The 21,268-nt window shown below is 36.5% G+C and overlaps 1 protein-coding gene across 5 annotated transcripts in view; it reads right to left on the bottom strand.

The window, feature by feature from the left end:
* Nucleotides 1-21,268, bottom strand: part of CEP170 (centrosomal protein 170) — a gene marked incomplete at both ends in the record, with an annotated part of 120,188 nt that overhangs the window by 78,145 nt on the left and 20,775 nt on the right. For all 5 annotated transcript variants that reach the window (XM_080699142.1, XM_080699143.1, XM_080699144.1 and 2 more), the window contains 3 exons: nucleotides 4,714-4,848; nucleotides 6,302-6,464; nucleotides 6,555-6,611. In XM_080699142.1, coding sequence (XP_080555268.1) covers nucleotides 4,714-4,848; nucleotides 6,302-6,464; nucleotides 6,555-6,611 — 355 coding nt within the window. The remainder of the gene's footprint in view (nucleotides 1-4,713; nucleotides 4,849-6,301; nucleotides 6,465-6,554; nucleotides 6,612-21,268) is intronic.

Here is a 21,268-nt window from a genome sequence, read left to right as displayed (position 1 = left end):
CATAATCCAGAATATATGTTCACTTCATTCTTCTACACTAAATATTCAACCTTAACCCTAAATATTCAACTAATTCAAGATGACAAAGACTGTAATTACCATGGCTCATTCTGCTTAAGACATCCACCCAACACAGCCTAGTGAAGTACTTCAAATGAGGACTTCTACAAAACTCCTTTTGCTAAAAAGAATTGAAAGCTTCCAAATTTATTTGATTGGATTAAAAATCAATATAAAATGAGCCAAGCATCTACTACTTACAGTTACATGCCTTTTCAAAATGTATACAACATTCATAGGCCCTGAAGGCAACTTATAACTTAATCTTGATACTTTAACAGAAGAACTCATTAGCTAAAATGAGGACAAACTTTCCTTAGTCTGATTCAAAACTTACACATTTTCAGGAAAGCTTGGTTATTCTAATGTAAATATTTGCTTTTAAGTTTTTTTCAGGCTTTATGTTGTTAAGTGAATTCTGTATATATGTGGACCCACAGAGGGAAATACAAAAAATGACTAGGTAGCAGACACTCTATAATCGTTTCTAGAAAATGCACCTTTCATAGTCAGTATTAAAGAAAACATGCCTCTTCTCTTTCTGTGCTTGGCTGATCTCACTTAACATAATATTCTCCAAGGACTCCAGATAATGGAGGGGAAACCTCAGCAAAGCTAGAATGAAAGGGTAAGAGAGGTTGAATAATGGAGGAGTTACATTCAAATATGTGTAAAAGTATGAACGTAGCATGGTCAATCTGGACACTCATTGTTGGGAGGAGGGAAGGGTAAGTAAGGGGTGGGAGAGGGCACCAAGCACAGTCTGAATATATGCAATTTTCAGTATGATCCACATTAAAAAAAATAGCCAGCATTAAGGTTTTTTTTTTTTTGTTTTGTTTTGTTTTGGTGGCACTGGGATTCCTGGAAGCCCTTCTACCTCCGGGCTACACTCCCAGACCTACTTTATTTTTGGAAACAGGGTCTCTTAAACCAGCTCAGCTGGCTTCGGACCTGCGCGATCCTCCTGTCTCCGCCTCCCAAGAGCAGGGATTAAAAGCATGCGCCACCACGCCTGGCCTTAAGTTTTTAAATTCTAAAAATTGGTAACCAAGATTGGAAGGCTGAGACAGGAAGATTGCAGTTCATGGCCAGCCTCAGCCTGCAACTTAGTGAGATCCTGTTTCAAAATAAAGAAAAAATAGAAACTGGGTGTGGTGGCACATGCTTGTAATCCCAGCATTTGGGAGGCTGAGACAGGAGGATCACAGTTCGAGGACAGCCTCAGCTACTACTTAGTGAGGCCCTTTACAACTCAGTGAGACCCTGTTTCAAAATAAAAAATAAAAAATGTAGCTTGGAGGTTAGAATGCCCCTGAGTTCCATCCCTAGTACCATGAAAAAGAAAAGAAGAGAAAAGGAAAGGAAAGGAAAGGAAAGGAAAGGAAAGGAAAGGAAAGGAAAAGAAAGAAAGAAAGAAAGAAAGAAAGAAAGAAAGAAAGAAAGAAAGAAGGGCGGCCTGGAGGCATAGCCTGTAAGTAGCCCTGAGTTCCATTCCCTGACCAGAAAATAATAGTAATAATAATAATAATAATTCTTAAAAATACTTTAACATCAAGATGATAAAATTAAACTTTTGGTATACATTTCAAATCTGATTCCATAATTTTTGCTGACTTGATAAATTATTCCAGGTAAATAAACTTTTTCCTTCATCTTGTATTTTAATCTACAAATTACAAAAATGAAGCAGTAATATTCTCATAGTAATGAGAAAACAAGTAGAAACTTCATTGGGCTATTGGTCAGCAAAACTTGATAGAGCACAAGACAGAAATCACTTAATCCAGCCTGGCATGGTGGCAAATGCTTGTAATCCCAGCATTCGGGAGGCTGAGATAGGAGGATCATGGTTAACGGACAGCCTCAGCTAACTTAGTAAGGCTGTCTACAACTTAGTGAGACCCTGTTTCAAAATAAAGAATAAAAAATATGGCAGGGGTGTAGCTCAAAGGTCGAATGCCCCTGGGTTCCATCCCCAGACCCGCAAAAAATAAATAAATAAATAAATCACTTAATCCCTTATTCCCAAAGCCATCTCAAGATTATAAGACAGTTTTCAGTCATCTGAAATGACACTTAATGAGACAGTATGAAACTTACTGTATTATGCTGAGGTATGAGGGGTCAATTTTTAATGCCTGTGTGTTTTTAAAGTTTAAATCTGTGCACTGTATGAAGTAGACTCCTTTTGGAGAGGTGTGTATATAGAGTAATAATGATCATTAAAATTTTAATTGCTTATAATTAAGAGCAATGGCTTCTAAGTCGGGCTACCCGAATTCAAATTCCAGCTCCATTATTTGCTAGCTGGAGACTGTGGTAGTAAATTAACTATCCTTAGGTATAATGAGGATTAAATGCATACAATGCAGTTAGAAATGTTTCTGGGTAAGTAGGTACCAGGTAAATGGGAACTATTCTTATAAATCATAGCTGTGTCTACTATACAATATTTATACATACTCTAAACCATAAAATTTATGGGTTTCACACATCCAAAACCTATATATTTTAGAATCAGGCTTTAAGACTTTGGTATCATTTAATATCTGTGTTTATATGTCCCTCTTGAAGAAGAGGAAGCAGGAATCAGCATAATTTGTATGGGGATGCATTGGGAGAGAACTCTGAAAACAGAAAAGGCCCACAAGGGAAAGTGGGGCAAAATGAGAGAATGCTGACATGTAAGACCTGAAAAGAAAAAAATCTTAAAATTTGGTAAGCAGAAGGGAGTCACTATTGTTTCTTGAAAAAAACTGAAAGATCAATTTAGAATTTTTTATGTAAAATAAGCTTCAAGAGGACTGAGGCTTAAGGTAAGCTCAATTGTGGCTCCGTGGGAGAAAAAAAAGCAACATAAGTAGGTAGGTAAATAGATAAAGTGAAAGGAGAGGAAGATGAAAACTTTTCAAATAAAGTAGGCATTCTTGATTGCTTTCTACTATCTTTTTCCTTCCTGTAAGGACTCCAATGTTCTCTAGTATCCACTCTTCCCTGACACAGCTCAAGTGCCTTAGAGAAAACTCAGCTTCAAGGTAAACAGGAGCAGTGTGTGGATAATGCTGTACGCCTCACCAGGTTCTGGTTAAGAGTGGTATATGGATAATGCTGTATGCCTTAACAGGTCCTGGTTCTGAAATAAGCAGGTGATGTATCCCTGAGCCTGTGAGAGGCCAATGAGAGATGGGCTGAAGACTTGGCAACATTCTTCTTTTACATTCGGGGAGGTCTTCTGGAAGCAACCTTTTCTTTTTTCTGCCGGATGTGCTCAAAGTAGAGGCACCCCTGACTGCTGTTGGTAGGCAGTCTTTTGAGTGTGAGAGGAAACTCCCTCAGTATGCAACTGCTGTGGACAACCAGCTAGATAACAACAGCCTGAGATGCTGCACTGAACAACCTGGAAGACCTCAGACATATAGGTAGGTAGAGAGCAGTTCTGTTATATCTGAAGGCATGCTGAATAATACTAATACCGCGTGCTTGGGCATGAGGAACACTGTGTTGGTGAAAGAAACAAGTTGTGATGAAATTTATTTGCAAAGTTGACAGCTTCAGTTTGGGACCCATAAGAGCAAGTTGATAATGTCAGTTTTTTTAGACTTGTATCCTGGTATAATCAGAGAAAATCTAAACAAACAGCATTCTTATTCTCCAGCTAAGAAAACTGTCTTATTTATCTTGTAGAACTAGAATCAAAGGTCAAAAATTGAGAAGAGTTCTGGTGGAATATATCCTAAGTATGCCATACTGATCCCTGAGGCCTGTACTTAATTTCTCCAGTTTTAAATCCTTAGTTGCAGATGTCATGAAAACTGGCTGCTTTGTCCTTCTGGTGTCTTTTCAATGTCTTTACATCACAGACAACTTGTGACCTCCATTTATTTCTTGGAAATATTGGTTTTCTGGTTTATGGACCACTGAGCCATTCCATCAACTAAAGAATATGTTCCTTGACTACTAATTTGAGAATGTGACTCAGAAAGATTTCTTCATTCTGGCTAAACTCAGTAATGTTGTTGTTACCATATCCCAACAAAATGAACATGGTGAAGTTTTAAAGAAGTTGTAATTTTATTCCATTTCTGAACATGATAGAAATTATTTTAAATTATGATTCTATGCTTATAAAATAAATAAAAACATAAACTGTGTAGCTGCCATTTTGGTGAACTCTTTTTTTTTTCTTTTCTTTTTGGGGTGGAACCCAGGTGCATTTTACCTCTGAGCTACACCCTCAGCCCTATTTTTTATTCTTTTTGTATTTTTAATAATTTTTATTGTTACATTGTAGTCATACATCTTAATGAGATAAAAGATGGTGGAGACATACATGCAATCATAAGCCAATTAGCCCTTACCCAATTCCCAGCCAATTCCCTCCCCATCCCTCTTTCCCATGCAAACTCTTTTAAATAATCATTTTAAAATAATTAAAATGTCATTTATATAATTACAAACGCATAAGTTGGAAAAATACTTTAAGTGAAAGTACTTTATATTGAAATTCAATTAGTATTTTATGTGAAAAATAAGGCCACTAAAACATTCTTTTAAAAAATCAAGTTACAGAACAATGGCTCATCTCTTTTCAGGGTAGACAGATTTTTGCTTAGATTATAAGACTAAATACTTTCACTGAGATGTGTTTACCTGACGTCCTGGTCTCGTGGTTTTTGTCATCAGGCTTGCAGTTTGGCTTGCCATCTCTTTTCTCATCCACCTCATCATCCCCCCACCATGATGGCTGCCCATACAATGGAGTGCCACGAGGCATAGTAGAAACATCTGGAAAGAGATGGGGGAAAAAAATCTGTCTAAAGCCAATGAAGCAACAACAGAAAAAGTATGCTTTTGCAGAATGTTAGAACTGCCTGATTAAGAAAAAAAAAGTATAGTCTAGATAGCTCTACATTGACTTAGTATTTGTGCTAAGCCTTACACAATGCTGGATATGACTAAGTAAATGAAAATTTGTACAGGGCTGCTAAGAAATGAAAGCTGACATATGTAATCAAAAGCCTGCACACACAAACTCTCTCACCCCCCCCCCGACATGCATGCATGCACGCACGCATTGCTGAGTATACATATAAAGGCACTTATATATAAACAGCTTTTTGTTAAAGAATCTTTGGTACATAACTGAACCACTTATATTGGCCTTTGACTTGAAAATTTAGGCAGGAAGTGACCTCCATAGAACACATTTGTTGAAACTAGGTAATAACAAAGAAACAGCCTGATCAGAAATGTAAGGCTAAATATAATATATATAAGTTGAAACTAAAGCAAATATTGGCATGATTAGTCATTTTTTAATTTTTCTAAGTCTAGGGACACAATTTTTTTTTTCTTTTTGCAGTACTGGGGATAAAACCCGGGGCATTCTACCTCCAAGCTATACCCCCAGCCCTATTTTATTCTTTATTTTCAAACAGGGTCTTACTAAGTTGCAGAGTGCCTCACTAAGTGGCTGAGGCTGGCAATTCAACCTGCAATCCTCCTGTGTCTCAAGCCTTCTAAGTACTGAGAGTATGCCACCATACCCAGCTTAGTAAATAAATTTAAAATAGTTGTGAATAGATTTTTATTGAAGCAAATGTAGTATCTATCAATTTAAATGTTTCTATTTGAATGGGATTATTTACGTAAAGAATTTTTATAGTTTTTAGAACTATAATTGTTATAATGATGTAGCATCACTGAGTTAAAATTTCCTTTTATTTTGGCTGTTAAATGTAAATAAGCATGAAATAATAACAATATTAGTAGAAGATAAACTACAGTTGTAAACTATAGTTCCATCAAGCATTTAAATTATATTATTTCACAGGGCATGGCGATGCAAGCTTGTAATCCCAGTACTCGTGAGGCCGAGATAGGAGGATGGCAATTAGAGGTCAGCCTCAGAGCTACTCAGTGAGGCTCTCTGCAACTTAGTGAGAACCTGTTTCAAAATAAGGAATACAAAATAGGGTTGGGGGTGTAGCTTGGAGGTAGACTGTCCCTGGGTTCAATCTCTATTACCACAAAAATGAAAAAAAAAAGTATTTCCTTCAAATATATAAACCTAGTAAGTATCCCTACATATGGAAAGCACTGGTTGCATTACGATGTACTGGAAATCATCTTTCTTATGAGATACTTTTATATAGACATGACCACGTCTTTGAGAAGGAAAGCGATCACATCTTTAAAATCAAGTGTAGCCATGCAGTACTTTCTGAAGCTAGCTCACCTACGGCTTTCTCTTCGGACTTGAGTGCTTCTGTGGGCTTGTGCTGCACGTCTGCAGCAGCTTCTGCTGCCTTTGAATCTGTGCTTTTGGCACTTGCAGATTTTGATAATTCTGATTCTGAAGATTTCTGGGACAACTGAAGCTGAATGGTAAACTTCTCATGCTACAAAACATTTAAAAATGAAAGTGAAATATCTACTAATGAAATCAACACTAGCAATGGCAAAATCACAAAAGAAGGAAAAGCTTTTACCTTAAGAGCTTCTTCAGGAACTCTCATTTCTCCTCGTACCACAGTAAAAAGATTTGTATGTAAACAGGGCTAAGGAAGAATATAACTTAAAACAGTCATCAAATATAATTTAGAAATTGTCCTATTTCAGGGTAATTAGAGCAGAATTCTATATCTCTCTTAATTGTAAATGGTAAAATATACTTAAAAGTATAAAAGTTTTCATTTTTAAACACTAAGAATCTTAAAATCCAGGAAGTATTTCTAACTTTAAGTAATAATGACCTTTCAGCAGCAAGTATCTGAGTAATTAATGAGAACACAAAGACATTTTTAATTTTTACAAAGGACAATATGACATAAATGCAACGAAGAAAAGCCAGTTGGATCAAATTACACTGAAAACTAGTTACAAAAATATAAGAGATGTATCTCACAAGTGATTACCAATAGCAATTTTGAGGTAATTTGATTACTCACTTTCATAAACTGATAAAAATGAAGTTCATTTTGCAAGTGCAAAGGAAATGCTATAATTAGGATCCATATAGCAACCACAAGTACCGCGTTTCTCTATGTATTGCAATCAAGATCATATTATCAAACAGAGATCCTATACAGATTACAACCAAGTGGTAGATATAATGAATGCTTTCATTATTATGCCACAAAGAACAACGATTCTGTGTATTAAAAAGAACTATTCACTAAAAAGTAGAGGTCACATTTCCCACCATTACTTAACCCTATAATGAAAGGCCCTTTATAATCATGTACTGAGTTCTACTTTTTTTTCCCTCAATTTAAAGCACTCATCAATCACTTCAAGGGTAGAAAACTAGAACTACTTGGGGGAAGGGGACTTCCCAAAAATAACATAAAGTGATCAACTTTTTAACACAGTCTATGTTAAAATACAAACATGGAAATGTTTAGAATTATAAAAGAGCTTTGGAGAATATCCTGATAAATTCTATTCCACGAATGCTTCTTCCAATCTACAGGTAAAAAATTTGGGTAGTGCAAAGATGTAACCCAAAACAAGAATCTAGCTATGGAATCCCAGTTCAGGGCTTTTCTATCACTTTTTATTGTTTATAGCTTTAAAATATTATTTTTTCCTTTTCTGTCATGTACATAAGTAGACACATATTTGCTGGTACATAAAAATCATAAATATATATATTGTCTGGTAACTTTGTTTTAGCCCCCAGAAATTCATTAACACCTGGAGAAGATTCACAGAATTCCTATTTTTCCAGTGGAAATAATAGTACTTTTTAAAAATTGACAGACATTTCCTTTTTTCAGTGGAAAACATAAGTGATTTTAAATATAAATGATAAATTTTGTATGTGATGAAGGCTAAAGATCAGGTTCACCTCCTGGAAGTCCTGGAAGGTTATTCCCCAGGGCTAGAGCGCAGTATCCCTTAGACTTACATACATTTCAGGATAGGGAAACCTTGAAAGAGTCATCCTTCTTAAGTTCAAAGATTCCTGTGTGTGGAAATGAAGATGATCTCTTGTTTAGGTCATGAATTTGCCTGAGAACTCTGGTGTAACTCTTAAGATTTTGAGACTGCTCTAGCCCAAGGTTGACCTCCAAAGATACCATCTTTAGTGGTACAGACTAAGGTGAGTTGTTTCTAACTTGTTACCCAAGAAAAATGACAAATTGAGGCACCTGTGGTATTAGTAAGTTATAAAATGTTTAAATTCTTACTTATTAAAAAATCACAATTTTAACCTGTGGTGGCCCATAATCCCAGTACTTGGGAGGCTGAGACAGGAGGATCATAGTTGTGGTTGGCCTTAGCAACTTACCAAGACTCTCAGCAATCCAGGAGAGACCCTATTTCAAAATAAGTCAAAAAAGGGTTGAGGGTGTAAGGTCAGAGTTAGAATGCCCCTGGCTTCAATCTCTAATACAAAAAAAAAAAAAAAAAATTGTAATTTTCTAAATTATTTTACCACTTCTTTTTATGACGATGGTTGCTACTCTAAATCATTCCATGCTCAATTTATTTAAGCAAAGTTTATCTAAAAGTAGGATAAAGCCAGGCGCAATGGTGCACACTTAAAAAATCCCAGTATTCAGAAGGCTGAGACCAAAGGATCACAGTTCGCGGACAGCCTCAGCTACTTAGTGAAGTCTTCCACGACTTCTTGAGACCCTATTTCAAAATAAAATAATAAAATAATAGGGCTAGGAGTGTAGCTCGGAGGTAGAATGCCCCTGGGTTTCATCCCCAGTACCGCAAAAAATAAATAAATAAAAAATAAATAAATAAAAGTAGGATCATGGAAACTCACCTGCATAGTGGTAATCTGATTTTAAATATCTCCCTTTTATCTTAATGACAATTAAGGCTAAAAGCAAAGCAAATATTTAGAAAGTTTTAATTAGCTGGGCATGGTGGCACACGATTGTAATCCCCCGCTTGGGAGGGGAGACAGGAGGATTGCACAGGTTTGAAGCCAGCTGTGCTTGCTTAAGAGACCCTGTTTCCAAATAAAAATATAAAATAGGTCTGGGAGTGTACACCGGAGGTAGAAGGGTTTCCAGGAACCCCAGTACCACCAAATAAATAAATAAATAAATAAATAAATAAATAAAATAAGAAAGTTTTAATTATCCCTAGAGGTATATCCTTAAAACATAGAGTATCAGATACTGTATACACATCTATAAAAAATAATTTAAAATCATTGTTACTCTATTTGGGATATACTGATAAGAAATGGAAAAAATTCCTTTTTAATATATTCCTGATATTACATAATAAGCCCTTATTGATGAGAATAATTTCCAGTAACAAAACATTTGAAAAAGTACTAAAACTGGGCTTGGTGGAACATACTTGTAATCACAGTACTTGGGAGGCTGAGACAAGAGTATCACAGGTTCAAAGGACAACCTTGGCAAGTAATGAGACTCTTATCAACCTAGCGAGCCTGTTTCAAATTAAAAATGAATAGGCTGACGTAGCTGAAGGCAGAATGACCCTGAGTTCAATCCTCAGTACAAAAAATATATATATAAAAGCACTGTATTCACAAATAATTTAGATGAATACTAATACAATCTTTTCTAAAAAACTACCACTCAGTAAAAAAAAATCTCATTCCCATGGGTTGAAGGTACTGTTGCCAAGTAAGAGAATATATGATTAAAATTGCTTCATGTAGCTGGGCGTGGTGGCGTACGCTTGTAATCCCCGCGCTTGGGAGGCGGAGACAGGAGGATCGCGCAGGTTCGAAGCCAGCCGCGCACGCTGGCTTAGGAGACCCTGTTTCCAAAAATGAAAATGTAAAAATAGGTCTGGGAGTGTAGCCCGGAGGTAGAAGGGCTTCCAGGAACCCCAGTACCACCAAAATAAATAAATAAATAAAATTGCTTCATGTAATGGGAATATGCGTTTTTATAAATTCACATATTTTATATGTGACTTTAAACAAATATAAAAAGGCAATTATTTAAAAAATTATCTCTTAAGGTACACAAAAACCTTTTTGCATCTACTCACTAGCAATATGGGAGATTTCATTTACTTAACTATAACTGATTAGAAAATATACAATTATGCCACACTCGACAGGCTTTAGGAGGTTCAAAGGTGTAAAAATGTTAATGGTAGAAATTTTCCCCTACCAAGGGGGAAATTTTAATCTAGCTATTTACTTTTGTCATACTTGAAAAATGTCATTTTATTTTTGCAGATAACATCTTTCCAACTTGTATAAGATCCTGTTCTATAGGAAGATAGTTTTCAAACAACTATTTTAAATTTTCTTCTAAATCACTCACTCCCTTTTTTCAGTAGTCATGTCTATTAGTTTCTTAAGTTTGGTTATTTTCAGCTTTAAGAAATGTCATATAAACCAGGCGTGGTGGCACACGCTTGTAATCCCCATGCTTGGGAGGCGGAGACAGGAGGATCACGCAGATTCGAAGCCAGCCGTGCTGGCTTAAAACATCCTGTTTCCAAATAAAAATATAAAAAAATAGGTCTGGGAGTGTAGCCCAGAGGTAGAAGGGTTTCTAGGAACCCCAGTACCACCAAAAGAAGAGAGAGAAAGAGAGAGAGAGAGAAGAAAGAGAGAAAGAAATGTCATATATTTTTGAAATTTGTAAGTATGTTCTGATTTGTTGAGGATATTAACCACATTAATTAGAAAAAAATTTAATTTCTTTGAAAAAAAAAGTCCTTCATTTGTAATTGTATTTACCCTCGTATACACACAGCCTTGACCGCTTTAACACCCATTATCTGGATTGCCCAGCAAACTGGGCTACATATAATAATTTAACAATATTTGGCTTTTGATTTTACTGTGTTTCTAGGATAATTATCTTAAATCACTTTGCGAACCATTGTGCAGTAACACAACTTCTCCTCTGAGAAGAAATGAAACCCAATTTTAGAAGAGAAGGTATAATAATAACTTATAATAACTTACATGATAGGAATTATGGTAAGAAAAGACCTTGAGATTTAAAACATAGGCAATGTTTAAGTATTTCCACTAATGGTGTAGGCATGGAAATACCCTGGTTTCCTCCTAGCTCAGGAGTGGCTCCTGCCCAGTCTATTGTATTAGTCCATCTCATCAACCTCTTGATATTGCAATGAATCAGGTTTCAGTTCTTGGAACTCTTACAATCTACATACACTGCACTCATTCAGTTTCAAGGTTTCAAGTATTATTTATAAAATGAAAACTAAATTCTCATAGCCCACACTTCTCCCCTGGATTAACTAACATAATGCAACATGCCCAAAATCAACCTTTCAGACTTCTGCTTCTAGACAAGATAGAGTAAAAGGAAACAAATTTACTCTCCTGAAATAATAAAAAAGTGGACAAACATAGTTTACTAGAATCTAGCATCATATCAGGTTACAAAAGAAAATGATCCATGAGAGAAGAGAAACAAGTCAAGCTGAGCCCACAAAGTGCCCTAACACAGTACTCTTAGAGTTTCTAGGTCACACTGCAAGAAGGAATAATCCAGGCAGAACCTTGGCAGACTCCCTGAGCTGTGGAGGAAACAAAGATGAGGAACTGAATACATAAGCTACACAGAGAGAATTCCAGACAACTTCAGAGGTTCTCACTGAACTACTTAGTTGAGACTGATCAGCTTATGAGAAAACTACCCAGGGCTGCAGTAAGAGCCCCTGAAAGTTATTAGAAGTAACAGTCTCCAGTTCTGTACCTGCACCCAACAGCCATGCTGGAAAACCTCGATTCATGAACCACTGGGTAGACAGAGGTCCATAAGCTTTTTCTGTAAAGGAAAAGTAAATATTTTAGGCTTTGGGGGCCATATGATCTCTGTTGTAAATACTCATTTCTGCTGTAGTAAAGTAAAAGCAGCTATGAAAGTATGTAAATTATCAGACAAAGCTGAACTGTCATAAAACAGGCTAAAGGCCAAATTTAGTAACGTGTAGAGTTGGTAAGGTCTCAAGTAAGTAGTGATGAATAATTATCCCTGATTAACCACAGAAGCCAAACACATCTTAAAATATACAGCATGATAAAACTGCACCAAGTAACTTGTGTTCCAGAATACTCGAAAATATTTATAGAAATACAAAAGTATGTATACAACATTCAACAGGGTGAAATTAGTAGTAGCTAATAAAAAATTACCACGTATAAAAAATTGAAATCAACTCACTGCTGATAAAAATGTTAAAAAGTTTTTTGTGCTGCGTGCGGTGGTGCATGCTTGTATTCCTAGTGCTTGGGAGGCTGAAACAGGAAGACTGCAGGTTTGCGTCCAGCCTCAGCTACTTAGTGAGACTCTCCGCAACTTAGTGAGAGCCTCTTTCAAAATAAAGACTAAAAAATAGGGCTGGGGATGTAGCTTAGATGTAGAATTCCTCTGAGTTCAATCATCAGTGCCACAAAAACGTTTTTTGCTAAAGCAGTTATTAAAATCATACTTCATATGTTCAAAAGGTTAAGTCGAAATTTGGAATATAAAAAAAAACAAAATCCAATTCAAACTTCTAGAGATAAAAACTACATTGTGTGAGATGAGATATATACTCAATGAGTTAAGGTAGATTAAATGTTGCCAAAACAAAAAAGGATTAGTGAACTTAAAAACACAGCAACCAAGTCGAATTACAGAGGATTAAGATAATAAAAATTAAGAAATGAGCTTCAGTGAGCTACAGGATGAATTTAAGCACTCTAATATACACTTAATTGGAGTTCTTGATGAAAAGTATACAGGACAGCCAGGCATGGTGGTGCACGCTTGTGATCCCAGAATCTGGAAGGCTGAGACCAGAGGATCGCGGTGCACGGACAGCCTTAGCTACTTAGCAAGGTCCTTCACAACTCAGTGAGGCCCTGTTTCAAAAATAAAAAAGACTAAAAAACAGGTTTGGGGGTGCAACTTGGAGATACAATGCCCCTGGGTCCCAGGTTCCATCCCCAGTACCACAAAAAAAAAAAAAAAAAAAGAAGAAGAAAGTATAGAGGAGAGAAAAGATATTTAAAGAAATAATGGAGAAAAAAATTTATAAATTTGACCAAAACTATGAGTTCACAGATCCAAAGAAATTAACAAGTACACAAAAAATGAAGAGAACTGCACCAAAGCATATCATAATTAAAAGACTCAAAAACCAGAAATGAAGGTAAACAATAAAAGGAAGAATTCAATGGAGCAAAATCTTGAATATAGTAGAAGAAAAGAAATGTTAACCTAGAATTCTACACTCATTATCTAACTAACTAACTAAACAACTAAGGACAAATACTTTTCCAGAAAAGATGGAAGAACTCATGGTCAGCAGAGCCATGCTACAAGAAATGTTGGAGGAGAACAATGACACCAGATAAAAATATAGGTCTATGCAAAGGAAGAAAGAGTACCAGGAAGGCTGGCTTCAGAGGTACAAGATGACAATGGAACAAGTTAAAAATGTTATTCTAAAATCAAGTCTCCTAAATAACTGACTTTTCACTCAGAACAATATAGTATGAGATTTTTAACATGCAAAATACTAGACTACAGCACAATGATCAGGAAAGAAAATACCACAGTATACTACTTAAATTTACTTAAAATGGTTGTCAACTGAAGATGTAACTTCAACTTAAAGATTTAAATCTAAAGCTACCATTAAAATAGCTTTAGGAGGGAATGATTATAGTTAATAAGCTAAAAAAGGAAATGAAATGGAATAACAATATTTGAATAATCTAAAAGTAAAAAAAAAAAAAAGAAAACTTAACACTGACAGGACAAATATAACACAAATGTCAGGATGATAGATTTAAACCTAACCATATCAGTTATCAATTAAATGTGAATAAACTAGATCCCTAAATAAATTATATTGAATTAAAAAAGGGCAACTACATGCTTCCTGCTTTAAATGTAAAGACATAAACGGGTTAAAAGAACAGAAATAGATATATTAGGCTAATACCAAGAAAGCTGGAGCATCTATGCTAACATCAAAACAAATGAGATTTCAGAGCAAAGAATATTATTGGTAACATAGATAATTTCATAATAATAAAGGCAGTGAATTTATCAAGAAACCATAATCCTAAATACATCACACACCTAAAACAATAAAGCATAGAAAACTTACCACCAAACTCACTTACCCTAATGAACATTTATAAAACATTCAATCCTAAAGCAGTGGGATGCATATCCTTTTCAAGTTCATATGGAACACTTACAAGTATAGAACAACTTCTGGGCCACAGAACAAGTCTCAATTCAAAAGGCTGAGATACAGGTTTGCTCACTGACCACAGTAACGTTAAATTAGAAATCATAACAGAAAGATGTCTGAAAAACTCTCCAAATATTTACAAATGAAATAACATCTAGCCAGTCATGGTGGCGCATGCTTGTAATCCCAGCATTCGGGAGGGTGAGACCAGAGAATCGTGGTTCAGGGACAGCCTCAGCTACTTAGTGAGGCCCTCTGCAACTTAGTGAGATCCTGTTTCAAAATAAAGAATAAAAAATAGGGCAAGAAGTGTAGCTCAGAGGTTGAATGCCCCTGGGTTCCATCCCCAGACCCGCAAAAAAAAAAAAAAAAAAAAGTCACATCTATAACCCATGTCTCAAAAAAGACATTAAAAAGAAAAACCAGAAGGTGTTCATAACATTAAAGCAGAATTTAGAGGAATTTTTATAGCACTAGCATCTGCATTAGAAAAAGTCTCAAATGGCCTTAGCTTCCACCTAGAAAAATGAAATAATAAACACAACAGAATATAAATAGCAAATAGAAAATAGAGATAACCAGGTGTAATGGTGCATACTTGTAATCCCTATACTTCAGAGGCTGAGACAGGAGGATTGCAGGTTCCCAGCCAGCCTCAGCCACTTAATGAGGTCCTCCACTCCTTAGTCCATTTTCAAACTAAAGAATAAAAAAAGAATTATGGCTGGGGGTGTAGCTTGGAGGTAGAACGCCCCTGGGTTCAATCCCCAGTACCAAAAAGTCAGTTAAAAGCCTGGTTTTAAGACAATGTTTTCCATTTTTCCCACAAAACCAGATCTGCCCATATAATTCTGGCACTTAATGACTTCATTTTTACAATTGCCATATGCTTGGATTCATCCTTGATTCGTCTATGCCTCTCATTCTGCATCCAATGTAATTAGTAAATCTTACTGGCTCCACCTCCAAAACATACACAGAAATCTATTATGTTCTCACTACTTTCACATCCACTCCCCTGGTTCCGACTTCTTTTATGGACTGGGACTTCTGCAAGAGAACTGCTCTCCCTCTCGCTACCCCTACTCATCTCCACCCTTAGTCTTCTCTGAATAGGAGTAGCTTGAAGATCTTTTCAGACATATAAGCTATACCTTGTTATTCTGCTCATTAAAAACCTCCAATGGCCTATTTCATTCATAAGTGAATTTCTTCATAATGGTCTAATAGGGTTGTTGGTCTAGCCACCAATTTTCTGGTGTTTTTCTCTGGCTCCAGCCAATCCCCCCCCTACCCCCTGGGCCTGTTGTTCCCCTGAAGAAAAGACCACCATGAGGCCACTCCAACGTCTGGAGGAGCTCTTTTCTCTCTCTCCGGGTAAAAAAAGTCACATGGATAAAACCTAGTGTGACCATGCAGCGTGAAGAGACCACACTTGCTTTTACATGCTGTTTCTGGTGCATTCCAGACACGCTTATACATCGAGTCCTGTGCACAGCACTCTTCATTTGGCCTGAAGAGCAGTTTCTTCAGAGAGCCACATGGCCACTCCTTCCTTTTCACCACCTCTTGGCTCTACTGATGGCTTCTCAGTGAGGTCTTCATGAATATCTTTTTTTAAATTGAAACTTCACACTCACCAGTACTTCCTGTATCCCCCTTTGACTTTTCCATAGAACTCATCCCTCTCTAATATCCCACTTCTAGTGCGTGCTGTCTACCTCTCCAGCCCCGTTAAAGTACAAGCTCCAGGAGGACAGTGACTGTGACCTGTTTTATTCACTACTATACCTCAAACCACTGGGACTATGTCTGGTGCACAGCAAACAGCTAATGAACATAAAATGAACCAACTTGGACTTTCTTAACCTGCCCCAGTTTTGGTCACTTAGAGATTGACTAGAACTTTCTGTAATTTACCTTGGTTACTGCAGCATTTTAGTACCCCTAATAAGTTTATTATCATTCTGTAATTTTGGATATTTCATTGAGTATGTAATTTCCCGAATTATTTAATTTCTATGGTTAGGAAAAGTCTCAGTCTATCTTAATATGTCCTTCCTATTAGGTGGCTTTTTAAAAAATGTTTTGTGGTACTGGGGATTGAACCCAGGAACATTCTACCTCTGAGCTACACCTCACCCCTATTTTATTTTTATTTATTTATATTATTTATTTATTTATTTATTTATTGCAGGTCTAGGGATGGAACCCCCTGCTCTATTCTTTATTCTTTACTTTGAGACCAGGTCTCAATGAATTGCAAAGGGCCTCACTAAGTAGCTGAGGCTGTCCAAGAACCACGATCCTCCCGTCTCAGCCTCCTGAATGCTGGGATTACAAGCATGTGCCACCACACCTGGCTTTATTTTTATTTTGAGATAGAGTTCTCACTAGGTTGATGAGAGTCTCACTACTTGCTGATGACCTGCAATCCTGTCTCAGCCTCTCAAGTACTGGAATTATAGGTATATAATACCACACCACACTGAGGTAGCATTTTAATTAGTGTTTTCCCAATCTAAGGTATAGCAGTTTGTATACTGGGTACTAAAATTAATTTAATTATGAATAGAACAACAATTTATTTTGCTTAGGTAAATACAAACATATAAAAAGTTCTTAAAATTTCATCCTATGTAATAAAATTTCTGCCACTGTTAGTCATTTGGGATGTTCATTTATAAAAAAGACTCAGAATCATAAGCAACACAAGATGTCACTTTAAAATAGAATTAAATAAGCCTTGCCTAGGCATTTGAACAGTAGTTCTGGCTCAGCACTGACTGTATATCCCTGAGGAAGTCCGCTGGGACAAAACACTCGCCCAAGAAATTTTAGACATATTAAGAGCTTGCATATAAGAAAAAAGTTACTTCGCTATTACAAAACTGCTGTATAATCTATACAAGTATGGGTTATTTCTCAATTTTTTTAGGGACAAGAAGTCATGCCATATTGCACAGGCCGGCCTCAAGTAATCCTCCCATCTCCTACTGAGTAACTGAGACCACAGGTACATCCCCTTAAGCCAGTCTAAACAGTTTTCTCCTTAATTAAAATTTGAAGCTAACTTCCTAATGTTTTGTTAAAGCTCAAATGTCTTAGTGTTTTCTCATATTTTGAAACAAAAAGATTTCAGGTTTGTTAGAGGTAGTACTTAAATACAAAACACTTGTTTTTTGGTAGACGTTATGCTGGCTGGTCATAAAATGATTCATTCAACAAGGTTTAAATGCTAACACTTTTTTATGCTTTTATTGGTACGTATTCTCTCATATCATTATGTAGTTCACAGGAATAGTAATGTACATGCACAGAGCACGTGTGATCTTTGAAGACTAAAAATATACAAGTTTTAATATTTAATGGTCTGGCTTTAAGTATAAATGTTATGATGTACTGTAAAATTTTATTTTAAATTTTAAAAGTTAAAATTTTCAAATTTTATTTTTATAAATCTGAAATATCAGTAAACCATCTTATACTATGTGCACATTTACTTTAGGCACTAACTTTACTTTAGAATTTTCTGCTAAAGTGGCAAAAGTCTACCCAGACTGCCTATTAAAAATATTCTTTATAATAAAAATGTAAATGTAAAAAGCTGAGCATGACGGCACATGCTTGTAATCTCAGCATTTGGGAGGCCGAGAAAGGAAGATCATGGTTCACAGATAGCCTCAGCCCTTTGAAACACAGTGAGACCCTGTTTCAAAGTAAGGAATAAAAAATAGGGCTGGGGTTGTGTATAGTCCGGAGGTAGAAGCCCCTAAATTTCATCCTCAGTACTGAAAAAAAAAGTAGGACTTCCGGGAAGATGGCGACCGAGAAAAGCGGGGCTTAAGAGCTCCACTAACAACCAATCTCCATTACCACAAAATCAGCGCCTTTCATAGTCAGAAAACACCATCACAAGAGAATCAAAAAAATCACCAGGCTCCAGAGAGAAAGTGGACTGAGAACAGAGCTCAGAGCCACAGAGGAGATACACCGGCCTCACGCCCGAGGACGCGGCAGACGCGCCATACTGCCGGTGGCAGCGGCGAGTTCACCGGACGGCTACAGCAAACCGAGGTGAGCCGCCGTGGAGCAGCCAGGTGGGATTTTTCAGCGCAGGGAGCATCTAAAGCTCCCAGTGGCTGAGCTCAGCACACGCTGCAGGGACTCAGAGTGGAACTCAAAACCAAGAAGAAATAAGCCAGCTTCACGGCCGAGGGCGTAGCAGCGGCGCCATATTGCCACCGGTGGCAGCAGCAGCAAATTCACCGAGTTCAGTACAGCTACATCTGCGAACTCAAGAACAGTGAGTCAAATTGCGGGCCACAGAGGAAAAATCCCAGTACTGTACTCCCTGGGACTTGACCCAGTGGGGGAGGGGCGGTGGCAGAGATATCACACCATAGGAGAACGTGCAACCTGGCACCCCCCATAGTTTAAAGCAGCCTCTATCGACTCCCTGGGTCGGAGACTCAGTGATACAACCCAGTAAAGGAGTAGTGGGGTCTGGGATACTACAGACTCGAGATCCAGAGCACCTTAAGTAAAGTCATAGTGACCCAAGGGAAGAACCCAGAAAAGGCACAAACTTCCGAAATCATGGGAAAGAGGAATAATACTGGAGCAATGAATGCCCACAACCCCACATCAGAACCCGATAAAACAGAAAATCAGAGATTTCTAGAAGATCAAATCAGGAAAATAACTGTAGAAATAATAGAGGTGCTTTGAAAAGAACTCAGAGAGAGCCAAAAAGAGATAAAGGATGCAATTAATGAAGTAAAGGCCTCAATTCAAAGCACAAACAACCGATTAGAACACATGGAGAACAGAATCTCGCTCTTAGAAGATGAGCAATCCAAAAATGAACTCATAGTTTCTAATCTAGAAAAAAATATCCTACAGCAGGAATCTGACATTGAAGAAATATGGGCCCATTTTAAGAGAGCTAACCTAAGAATAATTGGAATAGAGGAGGGAAAAGAAAGTGAAACCAAAGGGATCAACAATCTCTTCAAGGAAGTAATAGCAGAAAATTTTCCAGACATAGAGCAAGAGGTTGATACACAGGTCCAGGAAACTTATAGAACTCCCTTTAGACAGGATCAGAAAAGAGGATCCCCACACCACATAATTGTCAAAATGACCAATGTGGAAGCCAAGCAGAGAATCTTAAAGGCAACAAAAACAAAGGGCCAAGTGACATTCAGAGGCAAACCAATTAGAATCACTCCAGACTTCCCAAACCAAGTCATGAGAGCCAGAAGGGCTTGGAGTAACATATTCCAAACTCTGAAAGAAAACAACTTCCAGCCAAAAATTTCCTATCCAGCAAAACTTTCTATCAAATTAGATGGAGAAATAAGAAGCTTCCATGACAAACAGAAACTGAAGGAATTTATGTCTTCAAAACCAGCGCTAGAGAAAAGACTCAAAGAGATTAACTACAAAGAAGAAATAGGTAACACACACCAGAACCAGAGAAACAAGATTTTCCATCCAACATTCAACTAAGATTGGTTATTGTGGAGATTCATTATTTATGTTAGTCTTTTATCTATCTCTAAATGGTATTGTTTGCCTTTATTGTTGTTAATTTTTAGGATTTCTAGTTGGAATATTAATATACCTTCAGATATAGCATTTGGAAATATTTTATCCCATTCTATTAGTAACTGTTAACTCTGTTTACATTGTCTTTGGATATACAATATTTTTTTATTTTTTAGGGAGTTTGTATACTCTTCTGTTGCCTGTGCCATTGAAATCATATCCAAGAAATCACTGCCAATTTCAATGTTGTGAGGTTTTATGACCCAGATTTTCTTCTAAAAGTTTATAGCCTTAAGATTTATATTTAGGTCTTTTATCTATTTTGAGTTAATACTTGTATATGGGATTAGGTAAGGGTCCAATTTTATTCTTTTCCATGTAATTATTATTTTTCAACAATATCTAGTTAAAAGATTATTATTTCCACCACCAAATGTTCGTGGAAACCTTGTCAAAAATAACTTGACAATATATGGAAGAATTTAGCTCTAGGCTTTTATTTAACTCCAATGGTTTATATATCTGCCTTTAGAACAGTACTACACTGTTTCAATTATTGTAGCTTTATATGGTGTGAAATCAGAAAATATATATCTTCTAGCTTTGTTCTTTTTCAAGATTGTTTTAGGTATCTAGAATCCATATTCCATATTAGGATAGATTTTTTTTTCTGAAAAATAAATATATAAATATATGATAGTTTCACCTAAAAAAATAGAAAAAAATATTCTCTGGTAAGAAAGAAAGCAAAAAGAAATATTGAAATGTTATCTTTAAGTCATCAAAAATTTGGTATCAGACAAATGAAACTGTTATGGGAGATTATCATTTTTAATTTTGGATAAATTGCTATAATACTAGATGTCAACCACTAAGCCAAGCATGGGAGGGAGGGATGGGGAGAGAATGGGATGGGGATCGAGTGGGGGCTGACTGGGTGATGTGTGTATGTATGTCTACAAAAGTTTGTGTCCCACTATGATGTATGAATACAGTGCACCAATAAAAAAAATTAAAAACAAAATAAATGTAAGCCCATCATGGTGGCACATACCTATAATCCCAGTACTTGGGTGCTGAGACAGGACCATCATAGATTCAAGGATAACCTGAGCAATGTAGCAAGACTCTCAGCAATCTAGCGAGATTCCATTTCAAAACAAAAACAGGAAGGAGGGACTAGAAATGTAGCTTGGAGGTAGAATGCCCATATGTAGAAATTGAAAAAATCTAAAACTTAAGAAAAACATTCAGTTTAATGTGAAATATATGTATTTTAATTAAATATAAATAAATCTTTTTTAAGACAAAGCTTTTTGTATAAACATTTCTTCTTCAACTATGTTCTTTCTCTTTGTATGACATAGTCATGCTTCTGTTGGGCCTGGCTTAGTGGTGCAGCATGCCTGTATTCCCAGTACTTGGAAAGCTGAGACAGGGAATCACAGGTTCAAGGACAGTC

Source organism: Muscardinus avellanarius (assembly GCF_963383645.1).
Source record: "Muscardinus avellanarius genome assembly, chromosome: 7".
Lineage (NCBI taxonomy): Eukaryota > Metazoa > Chordata > Mammalia > Rodentia > Gliridae > Muscardinus > Muscardinus avellanarius.
Note: the sequence above shows the minus strand (reverse complement) of the source record. Positions and strands in the feature narration are given on the sequence as shown.